General features: G+C 43.6%; 1 protein-coding gene across 4 annotated transcripts in view; it reads right to left on the reverse strand.

The window, feature by feature from the left end:
- Nucleotides 1-10686, reverse strand: part of RUFY3 (RUN and FYVE domain containing 3) — a 147453-nt gene extending 136767 nt beyond the window's left edge. For 2 of the 4 annotated variants that reach the window (XM_044682257.1, XM_044682259.1), the window contains exon 1: nt 10395-10686. In XM_044682257.1, the coding sequence (XP_044538192.1) occupies nt 10395-10686 (292 nt within the window). The remainder of the gene's footprint in view (nt 1-10394) is intronic. The other 2 variants (XM_044682260.1, XM_044682264.1) reach the window with 2 other exon arrangements.
- Nucleotides 10687-15416: the final 4730 nt, after the last annotated feature.

The following is a 15416-nucleotide window of genomic DNA, read 5'->3' on the forward strand; positions in this document are numbered from 1 at the left end:
ATGGTTATTTACATGCCGTCTCCCCTGTTAGAACGCCAGCTCGCTGAGGGCAGATTTTGTTGTTTTGGGTTTTGTCTTTCTTCTATCCCCAGGGATCAGAGAGGTGCCTGGTCTGACATGCCCAAAGGCGCCTAGTAAACATAACCCTAGCCAGCTCGGTCCATGACTACCTTTTCAGGGTTCTGATCCTTTTCCACTCTCCTCTGACCCAGCTACAATGGTGACGACACTCTATCTCCCCTCTCCCTGCCTTTCCATGTGCCTCCTCCCTTCCTAATTTAGTCACTTCTCAGCTCAAACATCCCCTTCTCCAGGCTGTCTTCCATACACCGTGGATGTTCACAGTGGCTTGCAGTCTGTCTTTCTGTTAGGCCATAAGTGTGAGGAGGGCAGGGCCAGCTCTTTCCCTTCCTTGACACAGTGGCTTGCACACAGAAAGGATTAGATAAATGTTTGACTAATTATTGTATATTCATTCTTACCTAGCACTGGGGCTTGTGTGGAAAAGACCTCATTTTATCTTACCCTTGACAGATAAGGTCAACACTTGGCCCAAGAGAACACAGCAAGAGCTTAATAAATGTTTATTGATTGAGAAAGGACGGGTGTGTGAAATCAAAAGGTAGTCAAATTCACTGCTCTGCCAAGGGCTGTAAAACCCCAGGTCTTATTAAATCAGGATGTTGTAAGGACTCTGATTACTGTAAAAACCAACCACTTCTTAAAAGACAATGATGGCGTCCGTTGCCCACTCTCTGGCAGGACTGGACAGGCACTTCTAGATATGGCCCAATGTGTGGATTGGTTTTGCTGGAGAGTTGCCTTATGCAAAGATGGGTGCTTAATTATCCTTGATTTACCCCAAATCCACACTTAGAGCATTACATTACAAGGGAAGCTTTTGTTTTAATGGTAGGTGGTATATGGGGAGGGAATTTGGAAGCAAGGTATACTAGACCAAAAAATGAAGGAGAAAAGGGTCCCTCTAACATGATAAAAGCACCCCAAACAAAATCTGAGACACAGATAAGCAAGATAGCTCTAAAATTAATGTGCCGAATATCCCACATTCGATCTTTTATCTGTTCTCTTGCATATGGAAATGCTCATGCCATCAAGTTCAAAATAAAAAATGTTTAATATTATATGAAAGAATATGATCTATTTTTAGGAATTACTATAAAGTTGCTCCAAAAACAGCACTGGGACTAAGTACATACTTCACCCACCTCCCACAAACACTTCCTATTGACAGTAGGAAGCTGGTGATTTTCTGTCTACACTTTAAAAGGCAAACAAGAAAGGAATGAATTTAAAGCAAACCAGGTCAGGCAGAGAAATACCTTGAATATAAATACCATTGTTAGAAGAAAGGGAGCAGGAATTGCCTATTCAGAATAAAATGGAACAATTGGATATTTGGCACTATTTTGGTAACTGGTTCTTGAAGGACTTACATTTGAGACTGAGGACCGAGGTTCAAATCTGGACTCTTCTATCCAATGCCCAAGTAAACTGGATAAACCACTTACCTCTGTTTCGTTTATCGGTAAAATGAAGTGGTGGACCTAAATCAGTAGTGTTCAACCCAAATAGAAATGGGGGCCACCATAAGAATCCCAGTGTGCCACAAACTGACTTAGAAAAACATACATGTTGATAGATTTTTTTGTTTATTAATAGATCAAAACATTAAAATCTGAGAGAGGCTACAAAAGAATCTGGTTCAGGCCACGTGTAACTCAGGTGTTTGATACTTCTGGAGTAGACCATCCCTAATTTCTGCGATTCTAAGTGGAAAGGACATTGAAAGGGGAAACCCAGGTCCCAGCTCTGTCATTTAACTAGTCCTAGGCCAAGACTTAGGGCAAGCTAATTTGTTTTCCTCATCATAAAATGATAGTTAGTACAAGGTTGTTCCTAGCTCTAACATTCTTTGGTTCTGCTCCTTGAGGGCAGGACAAAACCAAGATGAGTAGACTGTTTTATGGATGCTAATCCATGTACCCATTACAGCAGAAATGGGAAGAGAAAAAGGCAGATGGTACAAGAACCATCTTTTCTCTAACAACTCAAAAGAGACCCATCTTCATGAGGGGTCTTCCTTTTAGAAATCAGGTTAGAAGAGGGGGACTGGAAATAAGGGAACACAGAACCACTGACATTACTCCTAGAAATGTGACTTCTCTCACACCAAGGAGCCAAGTTCTACCCTCTCATTTTAAAGATAATGGGTCAAGACTTTGCTACTCTCAGCAATACAACGATCTGGGACAATTCTGAGGGACTTAGGACAAAGAACGCTCTCTGCCTCCAGAGAAAGAACTGTTGGAGATGGAATGCAGATGAAAACATGTGACTTATCACTTGTTTATTTGGGTATATGTTTTGGGGTTCTGGATTTATAAGATTATTTACTTACAAAAATGAATAACATAGAAATTAAATAAAAAATAATAAAGACAATGGGCCAGGGAAAGCTGGATTGCACAGTGATAAAGCACCAGGCCTGGAGTTGAGAGGTCCTGGGTTCAAGTTTGGCCTCAGATGCTTACTAGCATTGTGATCCTGGGCAAGTCACCTAATTCCAACTGCCCACTCTTCAAAATGATACTTGGTATCAATTTGAAGGTAAGGGTTTAAGAAACAAAACAAAAAATAAAAAGATAATGGGCCCAGAGACTTGCTCAAGGTCACCTGGCAGAGGCTGGATTGGAACCCAAGTCCTCTTCACTCCAAATACAGTGGTAGTTCTTCAGTCGCTGGGGCTTTCCATCATAGAAATAATTTTTTTTTTTTTAAGATTCAAAGTATAGCAACCCACAAAGATTTTTGAGATGTAGTTATTAGCCCTCTGAAGACTGGCAAAGCACAGGGTTTTATATTTACAATACATTACTGATTTAGGAGGACTGAATATTTAATGGCAGTTATAACCATCAAGACCGTACCCCCAGAGTTGATGGCTATCATATAACTCCCCTTTGACCTCCAAAAAAGTACACAAGGTACGAACATAACCACCTCTTCTGTTCTCATACAAGATTCATTTTCTTGAGCTATTTTTAGGCACTGCTAAACAGTTCAAACAAAGCTACTTCAAAAGCACACCTGAGATTCTCTAGTTTTGAATTGATCAGCCAAGCTAAAATGCCCCATCCCTGCAATATGCAGATATTATAAGTGTGACATCTATTAGGCAACTCTAGGGTACAGAGAAAGTAGATCACATTTGTGATCAAAAGAAACCACCCCCCAAAAGTCATATATTTTATCATTTGAACAATATCAGGAAAGATTTACAATAGAAAAACCCAGTCCTGGGAGATGTGCCTACACCCTAAATAAATAGTAAGTGCAGGAAAGGCAAATTTTTCAAGGAACTATTTCAGCATTATACTTTTGTGAATGGCATAAGACATAGCAGGCATTTAATGTATGGACTGACTGGCCAGAGTCAGATGTATCATTGAACAACAGAGAACATTACATTGGTAATAAGGAAACAAATAAATAGAAAAATAAATTAATAAACAAATAGGGAAGGCCATTCTTTAAAAAGAACAATTTCACGGCTAAGGAAATTATTTTGATGCCATGCCACAGTAAGTCCAACTCAAATTCCAACTTTTTTTTCTTACTGATTGAAGTCTTAATCTGGAATCATAGGGAAACCTGGTTTTTCCAACTGTATCTAACTGGTTCCTTTTGTAATTCAAAGTATTTTATTTTGTGCATCCAAAGCCATTATTTAGAGAAGGGTCCATAGGGATCTATAGACTGCCAAAGGGGTCCAGGACCAAGAAAAAGCTTCAGAACCCCAGGATTACATGGTTACTTTTCTAAGCAGATTTTGTAGAAAACAAAGAGTATGCCACAGTAAGAAATCAAAATAAATCTCAAAACCCAAATTCAATTTGAACCAAATAAACATGGATTCAGTATCCAATCTGGGCAAGGTACTGAAGACCCTAAGAGTACGAAAACAAGAAAGTGCTAGACCTCCGAGAGCTTACACTGACTTTATGGTTTTTTACAATTGTCTTCCAGTCTTTTTCTCAGCAGTATTCTATTCAACTCTGTGACCCCATTTGGAGATTTCTGGGCATTCCTCATCTGTCATAAGGCATATAATAAAATGCCTGTTATTTAACCGAACTTGGTAGTAGACGAGCCATCATATTACAAAATAGTCATCTTTAACAAGGGCTGCACAATGTTATCCCCCGCCCAGAAACATTTCTGAACATTTGGGTGACCTGTGTCACATAGGTAGGCTGTCCAAGTTTGTGAAAACTCAAGATTCCAGTCCTGACAATCTGCTTGGAACAGTCAATACTCAATTTCCCTGGCTCCCTTTTCCTTTTAACTGTCTGGCCCAGGGCTAGCCAGCTGGCTGGCCCAGTTGCCCTAATAAGGAGACTTCACTAGCAACAAATTGGGGGAAGCTCAACATTTGAAGGGCCCAATCAGGTGCTGCCATGGCCTGCAGGAATATAGGAATCTGGTTCCCAAAGCCAACAAGCAGCTGCCTCCAAGAGGACTGGCAACTGGGAGTGGGGGTGGGTAAGATTCTAGTCTGCAAAGCCAAGTTGTGCAAAGGCTTGTGGGGGCAAGCCTTCTAGCCCAGAACCCAGAAAGGAAGAGAAGGGAGGAGGGGAAAAGGGAGGAGATATCTGCCTGCTTTCCTCCCCCAGGAACAGGAGTAGCCACAGGCAGAAGCAGAACCTGGAAAACCTGAGTGGGGAGTTTCTGGGCTTTGCTAGGCAGAGTTCAGAGACCAGTGCCTGAGAAGTTCTGGAGAGATTTAAGAATTCAGCTTTCTACAGGAGATCAGATCTATTATTAGATTTTTTTCATTAGATTATTTGTTAGATTTAGAGGGTCATGCTATATAGCTGAAAACAAACTGATGCTGGGGGGGGGGGGGTAAGGGAGCTAGCACTCACCAACTCCACTCTAGTAGGAAGTTGCCTGGGCAATGTCAACTCCAAAGGAAATGGATAGTATTTGCTCAGCAACTCCCCCTTTCCCCTCCAAAAATTATTACTTTTACTGAGAAGGGAAGGAGTCCAATGGGCAATTGTGATTCCTTTCTGTCTTATACATTCTCTAGGGTGAATATAACAATAAATCACCCCATTCAATGATACAATTAAAATATAATAAAAAAATATAATAATATCACACCCAAATGGTACATCGAAGAATAACTTGAAAATTAGGGACCCTTGTTTCTGTTTGGAGAAACACAGGCATAAACTCATGCATTCATTTTTTTATTTTAAAAGATTTTCCCTGGAAAATTCCAGATGGGATGTGGAGGCAAGAGAAAAGACAGAAAAACTCATTCTTTGGAGTCAACTCCCAGAATTAAGCCTCGGTTGAGTGAGCTGTGGGGTCCTTGGTCAAAACGCGTTATAGATCCAGGATGTCATCTATGGCCTGTGCCTGGACAAGGAGACTCCAGCAACGGAGACCAAAGAAGAACATGGGCAGAGAACCATGACAAAGCAGGATCATGAGAATCTAGACCCACAGGCTCAATGGGGGGCCCCTTCTTTTCTATACTATCTCCCTGCACGATCTCATTACTTTCCATGGATCCAATTCTCATCTCTATGCAGATGTTACCCAGAGCTGTATAGCCTACCCTAATTCCTTAACTGAGTTCCATTCTTAAATCTGCTTGCCATTTGGATGGTCCAACTGGACTTCTTGGAAGCATCTCAAACTCAATATGTTCAAAATACTGTCTTTTTCCAAAAACTCTCCTCTCTTCCAAACTTCCGCAACAGTGTCAAGGGCATCCCTAAACTCCTAGCTGCATCCCTCAGCTTCATAGCCTTGATGCCATCTTCATTGACACTCCCAACTCATTCTACACATCTAATGGGTCTGCCATGACCCTTCATTTCTACCTACTCTCACCTCATACAGCTACCCTTATTCTATCACTACTAAATTATTGCAATAGTCTGCTGAATCTCCCCCATTCCAATCCATCTTCCCTATCACTCACTGCCAGTTATTTTCCTAAACTTCCAAGTTTTTTAAAAAGACCTTCGCTGTACAGCTGAGAATTGATACTGTGTATTGATTTCAAGACAGAAGAGTAGTAAGGGTTGGGGGTTAAGGGACTTTCCCAGGGTCCAATACCTAGGAAGTATCTGAGGTCAAATTTGAACTAGGACCTCCTGTCTCTAGGCCTGGTTCTCAATCCACTGAACCACCTAGTTGCCTCTGTGTAGTTTTTAAAGCCTTTCACAAGGGGGTAGCTGGGTAGCTCAGTGGATTGAGAGTCAGGCCTAGAGACAGGAGGTCCTGGGTTCAAATTTGACTTTAGGCACTTCCTAGCTGTGTGACCTTGGGCAAGTCACTTGACCCCCATTGCCTACCCCTTATCGCTCTTCTGCCTGGGAGCCAATACACAGTATTGACTCTAAGACGGAAGGTAAGGGTTTAAAAAAATAAATAAAAATAAAGCCCTTCACAACCAGTCTCCTTCCAGGCTTTTTAGACCCCACGCCCATCCTCTGAAGTGACATTTTGGCCTCTTTGCTGCCCCTCTCTCCTAGAGGAAACTTCATCCTTTCTCAGGTTCCTTCAAGCCTCAGTGAAAATCCCAACTTTTACACTGGTCACTTTTCAACCTCCCCACTCACCTCACTAGGCCTCCCTTCCAAATTCCTACTGCTTAAAACTGTATATATCTGGAATGTACAATTTTGCGTGTAGTCTCCCTTAGTAGAAACATGGAGCCCTGGAGGAGACTGGTTATATTTTTTGACATTTGTATCCCCAGAGGTCGGCAGTGCCTTGTCCAAATAAATGTTTAATAAAGACTTGTTGGCCGAGGAGAAATAGGTGCATGGTACAACTTTGCCCTCTGTATAAGTCAAAATCAAAGTTCATGCCTTATCACAGCAGTCCACAAAGGACTTCTTTAATACACTTCAAACCAAGATAACCCACCTCCCCAGAGATCTACAGCTATTTACCCCATTAGAGATTAAATTGTCTTACTGTACAAAGTTTGGACCTGGATCAGCACCCCTTAAAATGGGGTCCCCAGAGCATACTTAGAACCGCTGTCTAAGAGATGTGTGCCCTCCACACTAGCACCCATCACGATTGTCCTTTTTTCTAGGACCCTTCCCTTTTCTACTCCTAAGTTTATCCCAGGACTTAAGAGGCCTAGGTTACCCAGAATAGAACACCAAAGCTGTTGCGGATTAGCCCATCTGACACAAGGCCAGAAGCTAGGAGAGCTCATCTCAGACTTAGTAGTACAGTTATCTTTCATGTAATAATAGCCATTCAATAATAATAATAGGGGCATCGAGGCAACTCAGTGGCTTGCCCAGTGGCTAGAGTGCTGGGCCTGGGAGACCTGAATTCAAATCTGGCCTCACACACTACCTTATGACCCTGGACAAGTCACTAAACCTCTGTTGTCCTTAATCCAATGGAGATGGAAATGACACTAGTCCAAGATAACCCCAAGGACAGTTAGTCCACAGAGTCAGGAAGAGCCAGACACAACTAAATAGCAAATTCAACAAGTATTAAGTATATCTGTCAGCACAGCTTAGGTGACAGGATTCAATGGCAAAAACAAATTGGTGCTGTTCTTCAAGAAGCTTCCATTCTAATGGGGAGATGAAACAGGAGCACAGGAAAGTAATCTGAGGGAGTGGGAAGGGCACAGTTGGGGAGGGAAAGAGGAGGAAGGGAGACAGAGAAAGAAGGAAGGAAACAAGAATAAAGTCAGGGAGAGGAAGAAGACAGGAGAAAGTAGGAGAGGAAGAGAGAAAGAAAGAGACAGAAAAAAGAGGAGAAGAGAGGGAGGGAGACAGAGAAGGAAGGAGAGAGAAACAAGAAGAAAGTCAGATAGAGGAAGAAAGAAGACAGAGGAGAAAGTAGGAGAGGGAGAGAGAAAAGGAGGGGAGAGAGATAGAGACAGGAAAAAAGAGGAGAGAGAAGGAGGAAGGGAGACAGAGAGAAGGAAGTAGAGAAACAAGAAAGTAACTAACTTCAGGTGATCAAGAAAGCTGTTCGTGGCACCTAAGGTTTAAAGGCAGACAAGGACTCAAAGAAGTGGAGATGAAGGAGCCCAGCTTGGGTGTGAATAGATGGGAGTAGGAGGTGTAAGACAGTAGCCTTGTTTGGAGGGGGTGAAAAGGGAGTAATGGAAACAGTGTTAGAAAGGTGGGCTGAAGCCAGATTGTGGAAGCCCTTAAATGCCAAGCGGAGGAGTTGGTGTTCCAGTCAAGGAGCCCTTTCCTCATTTAGCTTATTATATCACTGTTTGGCAAGCTGGAGCTCTCTGGAGCCTCCCACAGTACTATCTGTGCTACGCACTTGGCACACATCACACTGTCCTAGTGTGTTATTACATACAGAAAAATCAAACCATGCCCGTCTCCAAGAAGGGTAAGCAGTGGGCCTGGGTCGGTGCTCTGGGCTTCGCTAGAGTGGTCAGGTTCAATCTTGGGGGCTTTTTATAAATTTATCCCCCCTCCCCGAGACAGGGTGTCTCCTGGGAGCATCCCAAAGTCTCTTCAGTCCAGAGCCTAAGGCTTTAGGCTCCCATGAAAGCACTCAAGTTTGGCGCTACAAAAAATATATTTCAGGTGACAAAAATACCAGAGACTGAGCCAGAAGAACTCTATACACAGAGACTGACATTCTGTGGTAAAATCGAATGTAATGGACCTCTGAACCAGCAGCAATGCAATGACCCAGGACAATTCTGAGGGATTTATGGTAAAGATGCTACCCACATTCAGAGGAGGGACTGCAGGAGAGGAAACATATAGGAAAAACAACTGCATGAACGCATGGGTCGGGGTGGACATGATTGAGGGTGTAGACTCGAAACTACCACACCAATGCAACTACCAACAATTTGGAAATTGGTCTTGATCAAGGACACATGACAAAACTAGTGGAAATGCACATGGGTAGGGGGGGTGCGGGGGGGGGGGTTGAAGGGGAAAGGAGGAGCATGAATCATGTAACCATGTTAAAAATGAATATTAATAAATGTAAAAAAAAAAATACCAGAGACTACTCTGCCCTTGGCTTTTCTGCCTGACTTTTGCCCCCTAAATAGGGGCCCCACAAGCAGTCAGAGTTTCAGCTGTCTCGGTATGCCCAAACCCTTGGACATCAAACACAGTTAACAAGTGTTCATTCAATCCAAAGCTGATGGTGGGCAGGAGAAGGGAGACTTGGGTATCTCTTTTTAAACTTCCCAGCTGGTGAAAGTGGCTGGAGGCTAGGCTTGGAATTTCTCTGATAAAGGGAATTTCCAGAGGAGGGACAGGTTGCCCAGTCTCGGGGTGGCCTAGGATCTGTAAAAGAGTCAGAGGGGAGGCTAGACACCAGGCACAACCAACTCTGCTATCCAGTGCACACTATACGGCCTCCTGCTAAGCGCCCAGGAACACCTCTCTGTTCCTGACTCACAGGACAGCTCTCAAACCCAGCAGGCCCTGCTGCGGGTGGGCTGGCTCGGGAGCCCACCCCACTCGGCTTCGGCGGGCTCTTCATCACCTCCCCGTCCTGCCCACCACTCACAGGGCATGGCTGTTCGGTCGGGAACCCAACAACCCTTACTCCCTGAAAGACGGTCGGGGTAGAGGACTGCAATATACCCAGACATCTCAAAACCAGGCGGGAGATGACTTTGTAAGGCAAACTTGGACACAAGCGGGCGCTCAGCAGAGCGACAAGAGTTTGGAGGTGCCTGACGAGGCACAGTCCCGGCCAGGGTAGGGGCCTTCCAAGGGGAGGTGGAAGGGCCGCGATCGTTCTCAACACCCTGGAAGGAAGACACTAACCAGGGATGTCCAGTCGGTGATGGCTCACGGACTCCCCAGCGAGAGTGGGGTGTGCAGTGGGGTGACCCGGCCCCGACGGAAGTAGGGATCAAGGAGCTGGTGGCCCAGCTGCAGCTGAGAAAGAGGGCTGGCTTCAGTCTCACCTAAGAAGGGATACGAGTAGGAGAAGTGGGGCGTGTATAAGAGAAGGGGGTGCAAAAAGGGAGTGGCCCGGAGGAGGGCGGCCCCAGTTCTAGCTCAGAGTCTTCATCTAGAAAAGGGTGCGGGGACTGGCCCCGGCCCGCCAAAGGGGTGTGAGCAGGAGGTCCAGTCCCGGCTGCGACAGGTTCCAGCCCCAGCTGACCACGGGTGCGGGGTAATTGGGAGTCCATCTCTGGTTGGTCTAGAGTGCACCGGGCCGGGGGTGGAGGGGGGGGGTGAGAATGAGTCCAGCTCCAGCTGGTTAGGGGTCCTGATGATGGGGCGGGGCGGCGGCTGCGACACGTGGGGGAACGAAGCTGAGCCCAGCCACCCTCCCCTCCAGCCACTCTCCCCTCTCGTACTCACGGGGCTTGGTGCTGCCGGGCGCCGGGGAGCTCAGCAGCAAAAAGGGCAGCGGCGAGCCCGGGGACGGCGGCGTCCTCCAACCCCGCGGCCGGGGTGACGGCTGTAGAGGCGGATGGTGGGGTGGTCGCGCCCCCGAGCCCGCGCCGCCATCGCCCGGATACAGCAGGAAGAAGGGCGCAGGCTCCGGCGAGCCAGGCTCGGGGCTGCTGCCGGCCAGGGACTGCTCTGACTCCCCAGCGCCCTGGGGTCGCGCCGCAGCTGCTGCTGGAGCTGGAGCTGGAGGTTCAGCCATCCCGACGCCCAAAGCGCCGGACCGCCCAGCCCAGCCCCGGGCAAAAGAAGTAGCTAGTGTACCGGGCAAAGAGCGAGCAGACCGGCCTCCCCCACCGGGGGCGGGGCGGGCGGGGCAGGAGGGGGAGGGGGAGGAAGGGAGACGGGAAGAGGTGGGAAACGAGGGGGAGGAGCTATTGCTGCTAGCCTCCCCTCCCCCAGAACCTTTTCCTTCACTCTTCCCCTCCCCTCGCGCCAGCCCTGGCTCCTCCCACCTGGAGTGCTGGTGGGAAGTGGGTAGGGGGCCTTCCTGGAAGAACTGAGCTGAACCTGCTGCTCTCCAACTATTCCTCTCCTTACCACTCCTCCCCCCCCTTTCCTTTCCTTTGCTTTCTCTTCCCTTCCCCCTCTGCCCCTTCCTTTCCTCTCCGAGCTCCTCCCTCTCTTTCCCTAGTCTAGGAGAAAGAATAACCCCCGCCCCCACGTGGGTGGGGCCCTCTCTTTCTGGACCCTTCCTCTTCGCCTCCAGTTCCCTCGACTCCAGCTTTAGGAAACACCGCACTTCTACTCCAACAGCCGCTTTTTGGTTTAGACCTTAGCTTCATCCTCCTGAAGGGCTGATGGGGGGTGACGGGGGTGTCACTGATTTACGCTAAGGTGAAACCTATTTAAAAGGGGGGGGGGACTTCAAAGGCTGGTTTCGTTTGTAGTTACAGCCTATCATAACCTGGGTGGGATGTGTGTCCTTGTTTTAAGGTAAAGGTGATGTCTTCAGGTCCCTTCCTTTTGTTCCGGAGATGTCACATGCTTTGCCTGGCACTGGTCTTTGTTCTCCCCGGGGCCGAGGGAGTTACATTCAGTTACATTCCTTTCTTCAGTAATTGTTGATTCATTTTCATGTTTATTAAGCGCCAAGGACTTGCCTGGCACTGTGCTAAATTTGTTTTGGGGAGGCAAAAACAGGGCTTAACAAACTGCTTATATCATTGTTTGTTGATCCATAATGCCAGGTTATTAACCCAGACTTTGCCTCAAATATTATTTTTCTGGAAAATGTCCCATTCGCCAATGGCCGAGACTTTAAATGTGCCTGATGATCATTTTATTTTAGCAGAAGGATTATGGTCATGATTGAAGATGTCGGTTCGAAATTAGTGAAGTAACAGTCACATCCGCAACATCCTCCCTACTCTCCTGACCCTCCTGTTGTGCTTTCCTTTCAGACGCTTTTGTATTGTTGCAGCCTCATTGGTAGACGGTATAGCTTTCTCTGAAGAACGATACAAAATGTCCAAATACCTTTCTATTTAATATGGAACCCGAGATTGCCCTCAGATCTCTTAAATCGTGAGGATTAACTGATGCCAGAGGTACTCTACCCTGTCTATGTGATCCAGTGAATGGTGGACTTAAAAGGCATCCTGATACAGAGAAGTAGAGGCTTAGAGCGTTGGATAACTGAGTTCAAATACTAACTCCAACTCTTGACTAGTTGTGTGACCCTGGGCAGCTCACTTAAACTCTCTCTGCCTCAGTTTTCTTATCTGTAAAATGAAGTGATTAGACTGGTGGCTCTAAGATCCATTCCAGTTCTAAAGTCTAGCATCAATAAAGTCTCATGATTTGGACTTCCAAAACTAAATATAAAATCCCCTGGCTTTAAAAATCCCTTCATGATCTTAAGGGGCTCTTTCTACCTCACACTTTACTCTCCTCTTTGTACACTTAATAGTGGTGACCTTGGCCTTATGGAACTATTTATCTGATGAAAGAACAACTATCCAAGATATGTACGGAATTGATACAAATACAGAAAAACAAAGACACTCATCTTCCTACTCAGGGTCCAGTATTTTCTCTGGCTGCCTCCCTGCGGGGAACTCTATCCCACCTTATCTATCTCCTGGCTTTCCTGACTTTCTTTAATCCTTACCTTTTACCTGAAGCTTTCCCTTAATCCCATTAATGCCAGTGCTTTCTTTCTGTGATTATATAAAATTTTTCCTGTATGCATCATATTTTTATTTGTACATGGTTATTTAGATGTTTCCCACTGGCCTGGGAACTGTTTGAGAGTAGTTATGGTTTTGAATGTATTTAGTGAAGATGATTTTCCTGGAAAATATGGAGAAGATAGAGAATAAAGAAATGGAGAAACATTTTTAATGAAGTTATTTTCACCTTGATTTTGGGGAAATTTTTGAGAAGATACGTTTAATTGACTTTTTGAGAAATATTGGTGTGGCTCTGTGTTTTTCTAAAGAACATTCACAACCTTATAGACAAGTTTTGAAGCAAGGATGGGCTGGATCTAATTCTAATAGCAGCCCATTGTTAAATTTTCAGTGTGACACCTCAAAAATCAGCAAATGGTATAAATCAGGGCTTAATTTATTGTTTGTAAATTCCTTTTTTAATTCATGGTAAACCCCCTTCATAGATTTTAAGCTCTTTGAGGACAGGGAGTATAGTTTGCCTCTTTTTGTGTTGCCTTACATTTATCCCAGTCCCTGGCACATTTTTAAATAAATGTTTATTGGTTGATTAATTATCTAGACTTATAAAGGTGATGGAAAAAATGTTAATGATGCACATTAAACTTAGAAGTATTTCGTGGGTAAATTCTTTTTTCCTCAAACAGCTGGTTGTTAAATAGTTTCCAGTACACCACTGGTTTGAAGCAATTGGGATATTTTGCACAATGAAAAGATTGTAAATAATTATCCATTTCTTTGTTATTGATTTGATATGTTAAGAAATTGCATATCATTTGGCCACTTCCTCTAACTCTGTTCTCTCAATCTTGGGATTCACTTCATCCCTGATGGCAGATTGGGGCTACCAAGATGGGAAAACTGCTTAGAAATCTCAAGAGTTCTAGGAATAAATTTGATGTACAGCTATTCAAACTAATATAGTTCCTAAGCTGCTACCAGTGTCACTCATTAACACTGAATAATAACTGAAGGATTTAATTCTTTTAAAGAATCGTTTTTTTCTACATTTAACAAATAACAAAAAAGAAGAAATCTATATTCAAAGCAGAACAGAAAAAATCTATTACACAAGTATATGATAAATTCAACATGTTACTTTCAATACTATCCTACTTGTATTTGATTCTCTCAACTTCTTTCTGTTCTCTTTTGTATAAACGCTTTTAAGTGCTTCAATTACCCTTTTTCTTTTTTTTTTTTTTTTATTTTTGGCAACATTTTTACTAGCTCTACCCCCTTTACCACAATCTCCTCCATTTGGAAAAAAGAAAAACTTAAGTAAAGCAACAGCAGGTATCAGTATTGGCCATGTCCAACATGTATGTCTCATTCTGCACGTTTGGTCGTCTGTCACTTTTCTGCTAGAAAGTAGGTAGCTGGCAGAAATTAGGTTTAGAACATTTCATACCACATGCCCACAAGAAGTTATAGTTATATAAGGCCATGTCAAAGATTTCAGGAAGAAAGAAACCTTTTGGAATTATGAACAAACAGGTTAGAAAGAATCATAGAATAAAAATGGATTGTGGTGATTGCTTCAAATTGAAAAGATTCTGAATAAACAACCAATGCAGTTAGATTTAGAAGAGATTCACTAGGAGAAGCATTTGCAGCCAGTTTTTCTGAAAAAGGATAGCTATCCAGGATATATAGGGAATTGATACAAATATATGAAAACAAGAACCATTACCAGAGAAGAGATAGAATGTCAAAGAATATAAAAAGGTGATTCTTTCAAAGAAGGCAAGCTATGAACAAGTATAAGAAAAATGTTCCAGATCTTTAATGAGATAAATACAAACAAAGCAACTCTGAGGATCCATTTCATACACATTAACTTGGAAAAGATATCTTAAAAAGCTTATGACAATTGTTGGAAGAGCACTAGAAAGACAGGAATACTAATGCACTGTTAGTGGTCCTGTGAACTCATTTGATTGTTCTGGGAAACAGTTTGGAACTAGGCCCCAAAAGTCACTAAACTGCATGCCTTTTGACTATCAATACCACTATCAGACTTATTATATGGAGATAAAAGAGAGAGAGAGAAAGGACCAATGTGCACACACAAAAAAATCAAGTTAGAGCACTTCTGTTAAAATTTAAAAACTAAAAACAAAGTTAGTTTCCCCCATAACTGGTAATATCTAAGCAATTATATCATAGGAATACAATGAAATAACTATTCCATAATTAGAATTCTTATTTCTATAAGAAACAAGGAAAGGAATGGATTGAAGGAAAGCTGAGAGACACATATTGACTGATGCAGGGAGAAGTGAACAAAGGCAGAATTTGTATAATAGCAACATTATAAAGGAAAATAATTGTGAAAGACTTTAAGCTATGATCAGTGTGCAATTCAGGGTATATCTGACAAAGAAAACTTGCATGTTAGTAATGAAATTCTTCAGGCTCTGAATGGCTTGGCCCCTCCCCAAGAAAGGAGGTGCCCAGGTAGAAGTGACTGAAGAGTCCTTTCTTCCTTTTTTTTTTTTTTTTTTTTTTTTTTTTTTTTTTATCTTTAACTTATCTCTTAGAACAGCAAGGGCTCAGCAATTAGAAGTGACTTGCCTAGAGTCACAGAGGACAGAGTTCCTTCTTACTGATCATTGTTTAACTGAATACTAACACTAACAAAGTAGCTTGGGGAGTTTTATTTTTAGTCTTGCTTTGCTTCGGGAATTCTTTCTAAGACTTCAGGCCAGAGAGAGAAAGATATAGATGAGAGAAGAGGAGAGAAACAGGCATGGGG

The sequence above is a fragment of the Gracilinanus agilis genome, chromosome 6 (genome assembly GCF_016433145.1).
Source record: "Gracilinanus agilis isolate LMUSP501 chromosome 6, AgileGrace, whole genome shotgun sequence".
Lineage (NCBI taxonomy): Eukaryota > Metazoa > Chordata > Mammalia > Didelphimorphia > Didelphidae > Gracilinanus > Gracilinanus agilis.